This window comes from Bidens hawaiensis, unplaced genomic scaffold (genome assembly GCF_021521415.1).
Source record: "Bidens hawaiensis isolate Kalapana, Puna unplaced genomic scaffold, B.hawaiensis_p1.1 tig00022862_1, whole genome shotgun sequence".
Lineage (NCBI taxonomy): Eukaryota > Viridiplantae > Streptophyta > Magnoliopsida > Asterales > Asteraceae > Bidens > Bidens hawaiensis.
The window spans coordinates 1-14,181 of NW_027493562.1; the positions used below are offsets into that span (position 1 = coordinate 1).

Genomic DNA, 14,181 nt, shown 5'->3' on the forward strand with positions numbered 1-14,181 from the left:
TAATTGAATCTCAAGTCCCTAAATCCTTTTGGCCCGAAGCCGTTGCTACAGCGGCATATCTTATCAATCGACTACCAATAAAATCTCTTAACATAAAAACCCCCCATTCAAGTCCTCTCAGATTTTACTAAACTTCCTCCTGCACTCACATTAAAACCACAAATATTTGGGTGCTCCGTCTTTGTGTACATACCCAAAATCAATCGAGACAAATTTGACCCTTGTGCTGAAAATGTGTATTCGTAAGCTATGGTGTCAATCAAAAAGGTTATCGGTGTTATAGTCCAACAAAACGTCATATATATACACAACCATGAACTGTGACTTCCTTGAAACCGAGTTCTTTTATGTCTCCCAACTCAATGGTGAGAGGGAAAAAGAGCATGACACATTGAGTTGGCTGAAATGGGTTCCAAAATGGACTTCATCATCCGAAGAAGTCAATCATAGTACCCAAGATGAGTCATTGAGTCCATGACAATCCAGTGAACCAAACGTTAGTGCTACTATCCCAAATTCTCCTGACCTGACATTCGAGGTAAGTGATTCCCATGTAACTGAAAATAACGGATCTTATGATACTCATGAAAATATTGATATTACTAACAATCATGTGGAAGAAGTTGAAGAGACAGTGCAAGAGAAAAAAGAAGCACCAATACAAGTAGAAACAAGACAAGAAGAAACAACTGAGAAATATGCTCTACCACCAAGAGTCAACAGAGGAATCCCAGCAAAGCGATACTCTGCAGAGAACCAGTCTAAATCTTCTAGGTATCCCATGGCCAACATAGCCGAAGGGAACCTTTCCAAAGAAGCCAAGGCCTTCACCTCGTCTATCTACAGTGAACAAATTCCAACTTCTATGGAACAAGCTCTGGAATCAAAGAATTGGAAGGATGCGATGGATATAGAAATGAATGCATTGATGAAAAACAACACGTGGGAAAAATGTGATCTTCCTCCTGGAAAGAAACCAGTAGGATGTCGTTGGGTCTTTACAATTAAACACATACCAGATGGAACTATTGAAAGATATAAAGCTCGGTTAGTGGCTAAAGGCTATACCCAAACATACGGGATTGATTATTCAGAAACATTCTCCCCGGTAGCCAAGTTTGATACAATTCGAGTTCTTTTTTAGGTCGCTGCAAATGAAGGATGGCCTCTTCATCAATTTGATGTTAAGAATGCCTTTCTTCATGGAGAATTAGAAGAAGAAGTTTATATGGAAGCTCCACCTGGTTTTACAGGAGCTTTCAAGACATAAGAAGTGTGCCGATTAAAAAAATCCCTGTACGGACTTAAACAATCCCCTCGCGCTTGGTTCGGCAGATTCACTTTAGCGATGAGGAAATATGGATATCAACAAGGCAACTCCGATCATACGTTGTTCATCAAACGACAAGGTAAACTTATTACTTGTTTAATTATATATGTTGATGATATGATCATTACAGGGAATGATGAAGAAGAAATGAGGAAATTGAAGACAAACCTATTCACGGAATTTGAAATGAAGGACTTGGGAAGACTTAAATATTTTCTTGGAGTTGAAGTATTAAGATCAAAAAATGGGGATATTTATATGTCAAAAGAAATACATTCTCGATCTTCTAGCCGAAACAGGAATGGTTGACTGCAAGCCTGTCGACACATCAATGAGGGTAAACCATAAGCTCCGCATGGAAGAAGGAGCAGAATTAACAGACAAAGGAAGATATCAACGTCTAGTAGGTAAACTAATATATTTTTCATATACTCATCCTGATATTGCATATGCAATTGGCGTGGTTAGCAAATTTATGCATCAACCTCAAGTTACCCACATGGAAGCAGTAACGAGGATTATTAGATACCTCAAAGGAATAGTAGGCCATGGAGTTCTCTTTTAACAAAACAAACATCTGAAGGTCCAGCTATACACTGACGCAGGCTGGGCTGGGGATGAAGATGATCGAAGATCCACCGCTGGATACTTTACTCTGGTTGGTGGAAACTTGGTAACCTGGAGAAGTAAGAAACAAAAGGTTGTAGCTTTATCTAGTTCCGAAGCTGAATTTCGGGGGATTGCACGAGGACTGGCAGAAGTTTTATGGATCCATAGACTCCTTACTGAGATAGGGTTCCCTCCGAATGAAGCTAGCAAGATCATGTGCGATAACAAAGCTGCTATACAAATTTCATAGAATCCTGTCCAACACGATCGTACGAAACACATAGAAGTTGACCGAAACATTATCAAAGAAAAACTTGACACTGGAGTTATAGAATTACCTTTTGTCAGATCTGAAGACCAACTGGCAGATATATTAACGAAGGCTGTCAATGGAAGAGTATTCAGCAATTTTCTTAGCAAGTTGAGCATCGGAAACCCCACTACTCAACTTGAGGGGGAGTGTTAGAAAATTAATATAGAAACAACTATTTCAAGGATCATGTCCCCATCTTTTTCCAATAATAAAAGATTGCAACAAGTGACAGTAAAGTATGGACCGTTGAAGCATATTTCAAGGGATTGGCAATTTCTTTTTTTATATATTGTTTCCATATAAAGTCATCATGTTAGGTGTCTATTTAAACAGATTGATTTTGTACCATTAAAATCAATAAAAAGAATACAACAATCCTTCTTCTTCTCTGTGCCATCTGTGAATATATAGAACCACACATCATTTTTTTATTTTGATTCTCATGTTTTTATATTATTTCATTGAACTGTTGCCCAAACCATAGTTCACTCTATGCATACTTCACAATTCACTTTTTCCTTTTCTGCACATGACCCTTCTCAACGCCCAGACCCTTTGTCATATTAATATTATATATATATATATAAATCATGCAGGGTTACACTCGGGTATATAATCGGGTAATCGAGCATATAGCAACGAATATTAATTGCTCATGTTGTATTACAACGAGTGTGGAGACGATGTGTCGGAAACGCAAGAACGCTATCCTCGTCAATATGAACCATATAATTTAGTAGGTGGTGGTGGTGGTGAAGTTCAGCCGAAAATATGAGTTAGCAAAAAGATATAAATGGCATAGTGACTTTTAGATTTGTTTTTTTAATGTTCGTATGTTTGTGTTCTTTTTAGTTTTAACTATGTGTTTTATTTTTAATGAAAAATTTTATTTGTTTGTGTTTATTTTTCTTTTATTAATAATCTTAAAATAAAAATTACAATTCTTATTATGGTAAAATGACGGGGTAGCCCAAAGTATGGTAAAATGACTCTCACGCATTAACGTTAAAAAGGTTATAAGGTTCCTTTTCCCGCCCAATTAAAGAGAACAAGTACGTGAACAGTAAAAGCATGAACAGTAACGCGTCACATCACTGTTTACATTATCCCTTAGCCGTAAAAACGGGGATATGCTCAGAAATTATATTATTATATATAATTAACCATAGGTCAATAACCTCCCGCGCATAAAAGGGTCAGCCCTCTACCACAAACAAGAGATTCACTAGTTTACCCATCGGACAAAAGGCTTACATTCCTTTCTCTATAAAAGGAACATAACTCAGTCAGGCAAAACACACCAGATCTGGGAGTTAACACATACTCTCTGATCTTCTCTTCTTCCTGGAGAAGCTTGCACTTTACATAGCTTCACTAAGAACTCGCATCCAAATACCGGTTCCAACATCTCGATCTTGGATCCTTAGTGAATCATAACAAATAACAACTAAACTAGTGAACCTCTCTCTACGTTTTGCAAACGTAGAGGGACCCGGCGACCTGCGTTAGGTTGCCCGGAACCCTTGAAGCCTGTTAGCTAAAAGGGCAGAAAGGTTGCAAGAGCTAAGAATCAACCTTGAAAGCATGGCATCACCCTCCATCCCAGATATGGTATTACGAGCTCCAGGGGGAGCAAAGTTAGCCAAAACTTCAGAACAAACCTCCGGATCCTTAAAGCTATCATCAACCTTAACGCTCTAATCAGGAACATAAACCTCGCCTCCACCCAACCCTTGAACAGTGGATGCCGCAACTTTTTTACCAATAGACTTCTTCTTCCTAGCCACAACCAACCCTTGCTCTTTATTCGCCTCAACACTCGGACCCTGATCCACAGCAATCTGAACATCATCACTAACATCCACAAGCTCATGTGAAGATAATGGACCGGAGGACTTCAACAAACGCCGATTGGAACAACGAGTGGAAACCTTGGGAGCACTGGACTTGGTGAAGCCCTTAACATTTGGAACACCCACGTAGCCAGAACCTATGCTCTGCCCCTCGAACAACAGCACTCTCACCAACGGTAGCCGCAAAATCTCCAAACACAACATCAGAAGTCTCATCACTCTTCACAAAATCCAAGGCAGACATGGCTACAAAAACAAAGGAAATTTGTCAATAAGCATATAATGGAAACAAAACAATGCAAGATAAGCAAATGCATACCCTTATCATTTCTTATAAGCACGGGATCACGATTAGGCTTATCCCACAACTTGCTAAGTCCTAACAAAACGAGAATATGTTCGGGAAAGGGACGAAGCCGTGACAGACACTTCCTAACAGACTTCAAAAAAAGATCGCCCAACTCCAAATCAGAGGGCTCCAGCTCATTCAAAACGGCCTCGGGCTGTCTCCAAACAAGTTTAAAAGGAACAATAGAATCGGAAACGAAGAAAAAACGATCCTTCCAGGTACCAAGGTTCGTAACCGTGGAAGAGATTAGACAAGTATCAACCTGAGTATGCTCAAAGGTATACCAATCGTCGTTCTTCGCTAGACGGAAGAAACAACGAAAACACAACAGCGACGGATCAAACCCTAAAGCCCTACATAAAACTTCAAAATGCAAAACCCTAGCAAGACCCAACGGGTGAATCTGACCAAAGGATATACGATAATATTCTAACACATTCAAAACAAATATCGAAAAAGGGTGACGAAGGTTAGAGAACTCGAAATGGCGACAATAAAGAGCAATCGACCCGGCCGGACAACGATCGATCAAAGCGTCAGCCGGCGGAGCCACTGGTTTAAACTCTAAACCTATACCCCAATCGAGGCAAAACGACTCAACTTCCTCTTGGGTTAAACGAGAAAAACTTACCGATAAATCCTTACGGGCACCCATAATTTCGAAAGAAAAGGGGAAGATTTGAACTAACCTGATGAAAGATTGAAGGAAACTTGATAAATATGTGTGGAGAATAATGAGGAAGTTTAAAAGAAAAGCTAAAGAAAATGAGCAGTTGGTGATATTAATAAGAAGTTATTGGGAACTGCTATTTGCAGAAACCACCCAATCAATCACATCAATTGTCTTGTCAAAAATTCAAAAAATAACCAAACCGTTCAAAGCCTCGAAGCCTTTAAGCAACAAAAAAATGTGTGTAAAAGTCAGACGCCTTTGAGCATACTTCCCAAAAACCTCTAACTTGGGGGGCTGATGACGGGGGTAGCCCAAAGTCTGGTAAAATGACTCTCACACATTAACGCTAAAAAGGTTAGAAGGTTGTAAGGTTCCTTTTCCCGCCCAATTAAGGAAAACAAGTACGTGAACAGTAAAAACATGAACAGTAACACGTCACATCACTGTTTACATTATCCCTTAGCCGTAAAAAAAGGGATATGCTCAGAAATTATATTATTATATATTGTTAACCATAGGTCAATAACCTCTCACGCATAAAAGGGTCAGCCCTCTACCACAAACAAGAGAGTCACTAGTTTACCCATCGGACAAAAGGCTTACATTCCTTTCTCTATAAAAGGAACATAACTCAGTCAGACAAAACACACTAGATCTGGGAGTTAACACATACTCTCTGATCTTCTCTTCTTCCTGGAGAAGCTTGCACTTTGCATGTTTCTTTCTTACTCCAAAAACTACATGGCTTCACTAAGAACTCGTATCAAAAAACCGGTTCCAACATCTCGGTCTTGAATCCTTAGTGAATCATTACAAATAACAACTAAACTAGTGAACGAAATGCAGTCAATGGGAGAATCTTAAGAGGGAGAGTGTTAGAAGAGAAAGCCAAATATGTATGGATTTAGGGATCAAAATTCTTATCATATCCCTTAACCAAAAATAGAAGATTGATAGCCAGCGACAACAGCTTAAGTCTTTATGTTATTTCCTTTATTAATTATAATTATATTTGCATTGTAAACCCGTACATAAATGTATCGATCAATACAACAATCTCTTGTCCAATATCTTCTTATATATTACCAATCACTAAATTGATGGCCCAAGTTGTTTATCACATACATTTGCTACTTTTAATCAAAGTATCATAGTTGTTAGTACTAATATGATCACAGTTACTATTGATTATCTGAATATGAGATGCTTCCATGTATCTTTCCATAAACCAGCAAGCCACAACTATTGACTTTGGCCCTTAAGACCTTTCATGGGGCACTTCCCCCCTAGAGCATCGCCAACCTGTGTTCGTTGATATTTAAATCATAATAGTTTTCAACGCGCTGGCGTGCACTCTATTTGTTCATATTTCACTTCATTTTTCAGAAAGCTGAACTAAACTAAATTGGCTTAATGACACCAAAATCACTAGCAAGATCCTTCATGAACTCACAATCACTAACAAGAGCATGTAGTTAAGGTAGATTCAAGCCAATTCTTTCTATTGTTTTTAAAAAGCAAAAAATTGCAAATGCAGCTTTATCTTAATCTTGTGTCTTAGGTGTCTATTATGTATGAGGAGCCTAAAAATATACATAAAAAAAGTGTATCGACATAATCAAATATATAGTTCCAAAGCATGGTTATCTTTTTGGAGCAGATATTTGGTATAAAAATGTTGAGATCGAGATAGTCCAATCAACATATCCAAGTATGTCATTTGAAGGGTAGAATCATAACTAAATGTGATGAACGGAAAATCTTTTGTTCTTCTCCATAGTACGGAGTCATAGCTGCATTGCTACCTGTCTGTGGTCTCAACGTGTATGCCAACCGAGAGAAACAAAATTCATTCGTTTTTCTCAATTTTAGAGACAGATGTAAGACTTGCATCTTCATGGATGAGGATGCAAGTGTGAACTCAGAATGCGGTCAAGTAGCATATCAACCCTCATTGTGAGTCTTTGACCTGACATGTCACAATAATTAACCAAAATGTAAGCAAGTGCAAGATTAAAAGGTAGCCCAAGCCGGACTATATATGAAGTTAGTTTGTGATACTAACCCTGTGTTAAGCTGTCCCATTACTTCCATTTGCTGGATTTTCATGCACAAAAGAAAACAATAAATACACATGAAAAAATGGAATGGAAAGGTTAACATAGGACTTGATTGAAGGCTACTAACCGTCCCTTCTTCAATTTCCAACTCAGCAAAAAATGCTTCCAATACAAATGCTATAATCTGCAAAAAGAATATTATAAAATATATTTGTTTTTGACAAACACACACACACACGTGTATATATATAAGGGGGAGGTTCTATGCAAAAGACAGTTTTTTGCGAGAACATTAATAACAAAATAAATAATTAAATTTTCAATTTTAAAATATAAGAAAATGGTTGAAATGCGATGTTTATTCATCTCTTCTGACATTTTAAATATATATATATAATGAACAAAAAAGTTTTATGGTTTTTTATGTACATGACAGAGACATTTTATGCAAGAGGTAAAAGTTTCTAAAATATGAACCATTGATAGGAAAAAATTAACAATTTGGGTTTGTTCTCTTAGGTACATAAATACAGTTAGCCAAGTAAACGTGTAATTCTTTCTTTAACATATTGATCAAATCTTCGTGCAATAATTTAGTTTTTTTGTAATGAACCTCTCCATGCAATAACAAAACCTCCCACAGAACCTTGTGTAGTTTCATCCAAGGAAAACACATCAGGGGCAAAAGAGCGTGCCTCATGTAGTTGTTAGTCAAAATTGGTCAAAACCAGAGTCCGTAGGAGGTTTATATTTAATAACGACCAAAGGGATGAAGATATTCTAAAACCAATGTATGTATTTGACACCCAAATTGAATCAAGGGGACTCACCAAGTTGAGGAAAAGCAAAACTGTTACTAGATAGAAGCTGATGAAGTAAGCATAGGTCCAAGAAGTTCCAGTCAATGTTGCATAATCCTGAAATAGTTTTGACTCGAAAAAATGAAGCATGATTAAGTGAATATGTGGAATGTGCATATATACATACCTGCATCCAGATATGCCAGCTTCCCATCACAAGCAAATTGAAGAGTGTCACCATACCATTAGGGTAGTCATTAAAGTTAAATAACAGGTAACTGATTACTGTTAAGTCAAGTGATACTAAAATTTTAGATCAAAGTAGTTCGTAAGTAATGTAGTTTGTAGGATACTCGCTGTCGGCAAGATCTGTAGCTAGTAAATCTAGATATCCAGCATTAACAATCCCACCAAAAATCTAGCTTCCAAAAGGTAAGTTGATACATATTAAGATTAAGAATACATGCAAAAGTATTCCAGTGTGATATATAAAAGAGCAGGTAGTACCTGTATACCCAATGTACAGTAAATGCACATGACACAAAACACAGTACCCACGTATGGCATTAAACTTGGTATGAGTGTCAAAAATGTAGCAACAAAGGCCCGATAACTTTGAGCAAGCGTCAACAGCCTGATCAATCTTAACATTCTTGCAATAAGAAGATAACGAATACTGGAAACAATATCGTCCATCAGTACCAGATTCTTATAATCTCATAAACTGAAAATTTTGTTGCATCCTTACCCTTGCCCTTTTGAAATAAAAGTTAGCTCCTGTGAAGATATGAACGTAGCTGTTTCTCCTATAACTGATGACATCCATGAAAAGTAACAAAATATAAGTAACCACCCATGTTTCACACTTAAAGCAACACGTGGCTCTCGTAATTTTTATAATTGGTTATGTATTTGAACGGCCCTACACACATACAGAGGATGGATCATCCCACAACTCCAAAATTTTGTCAGAATTTGAAGAACTCGTCAACACCATCAAATGTTTTGATCAATACCATATTTTTCCAAGATAAATATTAAACATATTGAAATCTAGTCAATTTATATAAGAAATAGTACAAGGGTTAAAGCAGTAATTGCAGTTCTAAACATATTATTGGTTCTGAAATGAACGGTCATATATGTAAACTGAAATATGAGCGACTTTATTTTGTTTGAATGGAGGGTATATAGGATTAATCACTTATTTTGCTATTGGGATTGTGAAATTTACCTATGACCCATGTGATGATAAAATCAAATTGGTTTTGTCCATCCTTCCAAAAGTTTTCAAATCCATATGTATACACTTTCAAAGCCATTTCAACAGCATAGATCCACCCTGCATGCAAAAGCAAAAGAGGCCACAATAAAATAATAGCTGACAAAAGGGTATGCTAAAAAAACAGTTGTAAAGAGTTCTTTACCGAAAAAGAACTCCACCTACTACCAGAACTTCTGACCAGAGTTGTTTTGTATATCAAGCTACCAACGAAAGAGATCAATCATTCGAGTTGTTAACTAACTATGGTAGAGTTAACATATAAGACTCTATCTGCTTCTCAATGATCTATGGCATACCGTTGTTTCAATAATAACAGTAATTAGATTCAAGAGGAGAACAGCAACTACTACATATTCAAACTTTGTGCTTTTTACAAAGCTTTTCAGTGTTCTAGATCTTGAAGAATTGTAGAACCTGAACTTCTTTAACCAAGGCTCCTGAAAAATGAAGGCACAACGTGAAAGTTTGCTACTTTTTAGCTTATAAACAATGCTAGTCGTAATTACCAACTTACTGCATCCTCATGTTGAAATTTTAAGGCAATTGCATAGTAAATATCACTAAATTCATCTGCATCAATCTGACTGACACACTAACCATCGATTATTACTTAAGAAATAAACAAACTAAAACAACATCTGCTGTATATCCAACAAGAGGTAATATACCAAATAATACCTTGTAATCACCACTATGTTCTATTGCATCAAATATAAACTCAAAATTTTCTCTTGATATTTTTGGCAGCCTCTTGAAGAGAATGTGCTTTTAAGTACGCATAAAAGGGAGGATAAAAGAATAACAAAGGTCATCACCTGTAATTATTAAGTTCTTCAAACAACCTGAAACATTGTTCCTTGTTAAGAGAGCCAGAACCCTGTTGTTAGGGAAAGAAATTCCATAAATAAAAAGTTAAATTCAGTTGGAGAGGATGTCAATCACAACACAAGTGACTCATACTCACATATTCACCAATGAGGTTAAAGGCTCTCCTCAATATTCTTTTCCTCATTTTGTCCTTTGCATCAACTTGTTTAACGAGCTGCAGTTGAGGGGTCATGCAGGCTTGTAAGTAACATAAAACTTGTATCTTAAACTAAAAAAGATGATACGATCATATTTACTAAAATGCCAATCCCAAAAGAATCAAAGGAGAAACACTAGGACCCACGTCAAGAAACCTGCAGACTGCAGTAGTTATTTCTGAGTTATTCACTCAAAAGAAAACGCAATGAAAATTAACAAATGGAACCGGCTTTTAACCTAAACCAAAACTGATCGATTTGAGAGAACCTGGTCTGGACCCAACACGTCCCGAACTGAAGGCTTATAACCAGACTGGTTTGAGAATTCCTTCGTTAAAACCCACTAAACCTGAAACGTCCAGATTATAACCTGGTTTTAGACAGACCAGATCATTTTCACCTTATAAACCTGAATTGGTTTGAGTCAATATACAATGTTGACCAGGTTTGGCAAAACCCAAACGGTTTCAACCAGAACCAATTTGAGTCTAGAACCCGATTTGTGCACCTCTAGCATCTAGGCGTTCATCTCTCTAAGAGCTTGAGGGTTAGAATTTAGGTGTGTGTGTGTGTGTGTATTGCCTCAAAAATAGATTGAATTCCAGACCTTCAGTTAGAGATATATAGAGGGTTCAAGAAGTATGTACCTCAGCTTTGAAGCAATTATAGATGACAGCAAGAGCCAGGTTTGTCAGAAAGTAAACACCCAGAAGCACATATAGTATGAAAAACAGTGCAGACCATCTTGATGATCTGGAAACGAGCGGAATAGACATTACTAAACTAAACGATTTAAACCACAAAAGTTTTGTTTATTACTTGTGTATGTACAATAATGATCAAGATACTGCACACAAGTACCCTCTAGACTGATACGAACCCGACTTCTCTACAGTTTATTCTTACACATGCTTGATATTCAATATAAAGAAAACCACCCTGATATAAGGTGCAATCCTATGTGGAAGAGAATAGATGGCTACCTGAGCGAGAGAGAGAATATCTACTACTAAAGCAGCAGTAAGAATTAGTAGCAATATGACCTGAATATATACATATGTGACATCGGTGTTAGTTTGGTTTATTACAGACAAAGTATGATAGTAAGATTGTTTTTGTTATATTGTCCAACAATTGCTGAATGAGATTGTGAAATACAAAATGACCAAACAAATGACTATTCTAAAAGACCATCTAGTCCTTGGGTTACCTAAAACACATTCAGTTGGAAATAGAGTACCTTGACCTTATTAACATGGTTTCTATAGTAGAGATATCTGCCTTCATACAAAACAGGAAATAGAGTATGCACCACAAGAATTATGAGGGTTACACCCTGCATAAGAAAAGTATTTTTTTATATAATCAGATTACCTGCATATACAATTATATCATGTTTAATTGTAATGGGAGCATAAAAAATATAAACGATACAAACCTCAAAGGCCAGAGATTCTATACGAGTCAAGTACGGAAGCTCCCCAAGATAATAGTAGTCCCTTTTACTGCTACACCATAATGGTTGCTGTTGCAGAATTTGAAGTAATTATGAGCAATCATTATACATAAAACTTAAGATGACCATCATGAAAGCAGTCAATGGCTTGTAGCACTAACCTCAAAGAAACTCAAGGATATCAGAGCGAGTCCATATGATATTATGTCAAAACGAATGAATATGAAATAGATCTTTACAGCTCTTTCAATGCCTGGTAAGTCAATGATTCTTTCTGGTACACCACTTCCATCTCCAGCCTAGAAATAGGATATTGCAACTATTATCTTACTTACCAAACTGTGAATTTAACTAACCTGTTGCAAGTTCTGGTAAAATGATTTCTCTACCATATTTTAACTTATTAAACTTGGTGGCAGATAGTACAGGGTTCTGCATTAATATACTACCCTCACATGTTTTTTTTTTTGAATTTTTTTTTAAAATTAAAGATTACAAGTAATTAGAAAAAAAAAAGTTATATCATACGTGAGATGAATTGTTAGAAAACAAAAAGGGAAATAACATTAAATCAACAACCAAAAGTCGAAAACAAGAAAAAAAAAAGTAAGAGAAAAGGGTTGTGTGGTCGTGGGTTAGTGCATAGACCAAATGGCATATATAGATAGATTTCAAAGCATAATAAAAAGAAAGCTAGAGATGAGATTGAATATTCTCTTCTCCTGAAACAGAAGAAATTGATTTAGCCTAGCAATTAAAGTGATGGATTAGTGAATTGGCAAAATGAAGATGAGTGATGGAGTGAAAGTTAGTTACAAGATCAACGAGAGCCGCAGCTTTACGATAATTGGCACTCAACCTCCTGCAAGTACTAGTTTCGCCTTCTTCCAAAGGCGCAAATTCAACAATCATCATCATCATCACTAAGATGGATTGGATTGATCTGTAGTTTGACTATAGAATATTCATATAGTCTGTCAACAACCAATTAAAACAAACAAATAGAGAGAGAATTAAAAATTGTAGTTGATTTGGTTTGACATCCAACAACCACTACTCCTAGTCTGTCTGTCTGTGTGTCCATCAATAATTAATTAACATGATCATCTCCGAATTGAATTCATGATTACTAGTAATACATTTATTTTCTGTGTTTCATTGGCGTTCTAATCTCTTTCTGATGAACAAAAGAGATATTAGATGCTGTTGGACGACTGATTCAGGTGCTTGCAGGTTATTCGCTTTACGATATTGTGTTAGTCAAACATAGTCTTAATTTGAGGAGGCTAGAGAAGTGAAGAGGACATCTAGATCACCATCGAAGGCCTCTAGTGGTTTTCCAATGTCACTCAACTTGTGATTGTTTCTACATATCCGCGTTTGAGTAGGCTGATGTAAGTATACGATTCATATTGTTAGCCCGTCACCCTCTGAGATGGAGATGTTGAGCCGGATGTGTGGTGTGGGCATACAAGTTAGATCGATAAGTATTGATGTTTTTCGAAAAAAATTGTATCAGATAACATTAGAATGCATGGTTCGATTGAGATAGTTTGAACATTTGAAAGGCACGTAGCCATTAAAGAAAATCAGATCAAAAGACAGTCCGTTTGACCCGGATCCATTTACAAAGCCTAAGTTGAAGTTGGAATTAATCTCCCATGATCCTTCCCCTTCATTTGTTTTACCTTTTTTTAAAAAAAGATGTTTACTTTATTTATTTGTTTACTAGGTTATTAACACGTGAGCGTTACGTGTGGAAAAATATAAATCATGTAACATCCACACGTAATATAAAAGTGGAAAACATAATTTCATATATACTTGTGGAGATGACATATAATGCTTAATAATGCCGGTAACAAAATAAAAGATTATTAAACATAACTCTCAACGAAAATAACATCCATTTTACAATTATTAGATAGATAATTAAAACTTCAAAATGAGAATTTCATAAATTACCAAATAGTTCCTTATAAACCACATTTGTAGTTTTATTTGTAACTTTACCTTCCTTATTTAATATAAGCATTTTACCACCGTCTCTACTATTCACTCGTGATAAAGCCATATATAGTTGACCATGTGAAAACACCGATTCTCGCAGGTATATGCCAACTCTTGCTAGTGATTGGCCTTGACTTTTGTTAATGGTTATTGCAAAATAAACCGCAACAGGAAACTGTCTTTGTTTCAATTTGAATTGCAGTTTCTTATCTAAAGGAGTTAGGCCACTACGAGTTATATAAGTGCGAAAGCCAATGTTAGTAACTGAAATAACCTTTACTTCGATAAAACGCTTCCCCAAGTTAATTACTTGTAATCTTGTTCTGTTGTATAAACCGTTCTTCTGATCAATATTCCTTAGTAACATTACTGGCATACCAACTTTTAGAACCAATCTATGATTAGGAATACCAGGCAT

At 36.3% G+C, this 14,181-nt stretch overlaps 1 protein-coding gene across 1 annotated transcript; it reads right to left on the reverse strand.

The window, feature by feature from the left end:
- Positions 1–7,071: 7,071 nt before the first annotated feature.
- On the reverse strand, positions 7,072–14,181 carry LOC143566259 (two pore calcium channel protein 1A-like). Its single transcript, XM_077053005.1, is given in 22 exon segments — positions 7,072–7,096; positions 7,193–7,224; positions 7,315–7,371; positions 8,018–8,104; positions 8,175–8,265; positions 8,341–8,405; positions 8,495–8,663; positions 8,736–8,799; positions 9,222–9,329; positions 9,415–9,472; positions 9,569–9,709; positions 9,787–9,864; positions 9,951–10,020; positions 10,088–10,149; positions 10,237–10,314; positions 10,945–11,080; positions 11,204–11,340; positions 11,538–11,633; positions 11,736–11,822; positions 11,915–12,052; positions 12,570–12,707; positions 14,074–14,181. Coding segments are annotated over 22 exon segments (2,025 nt in total).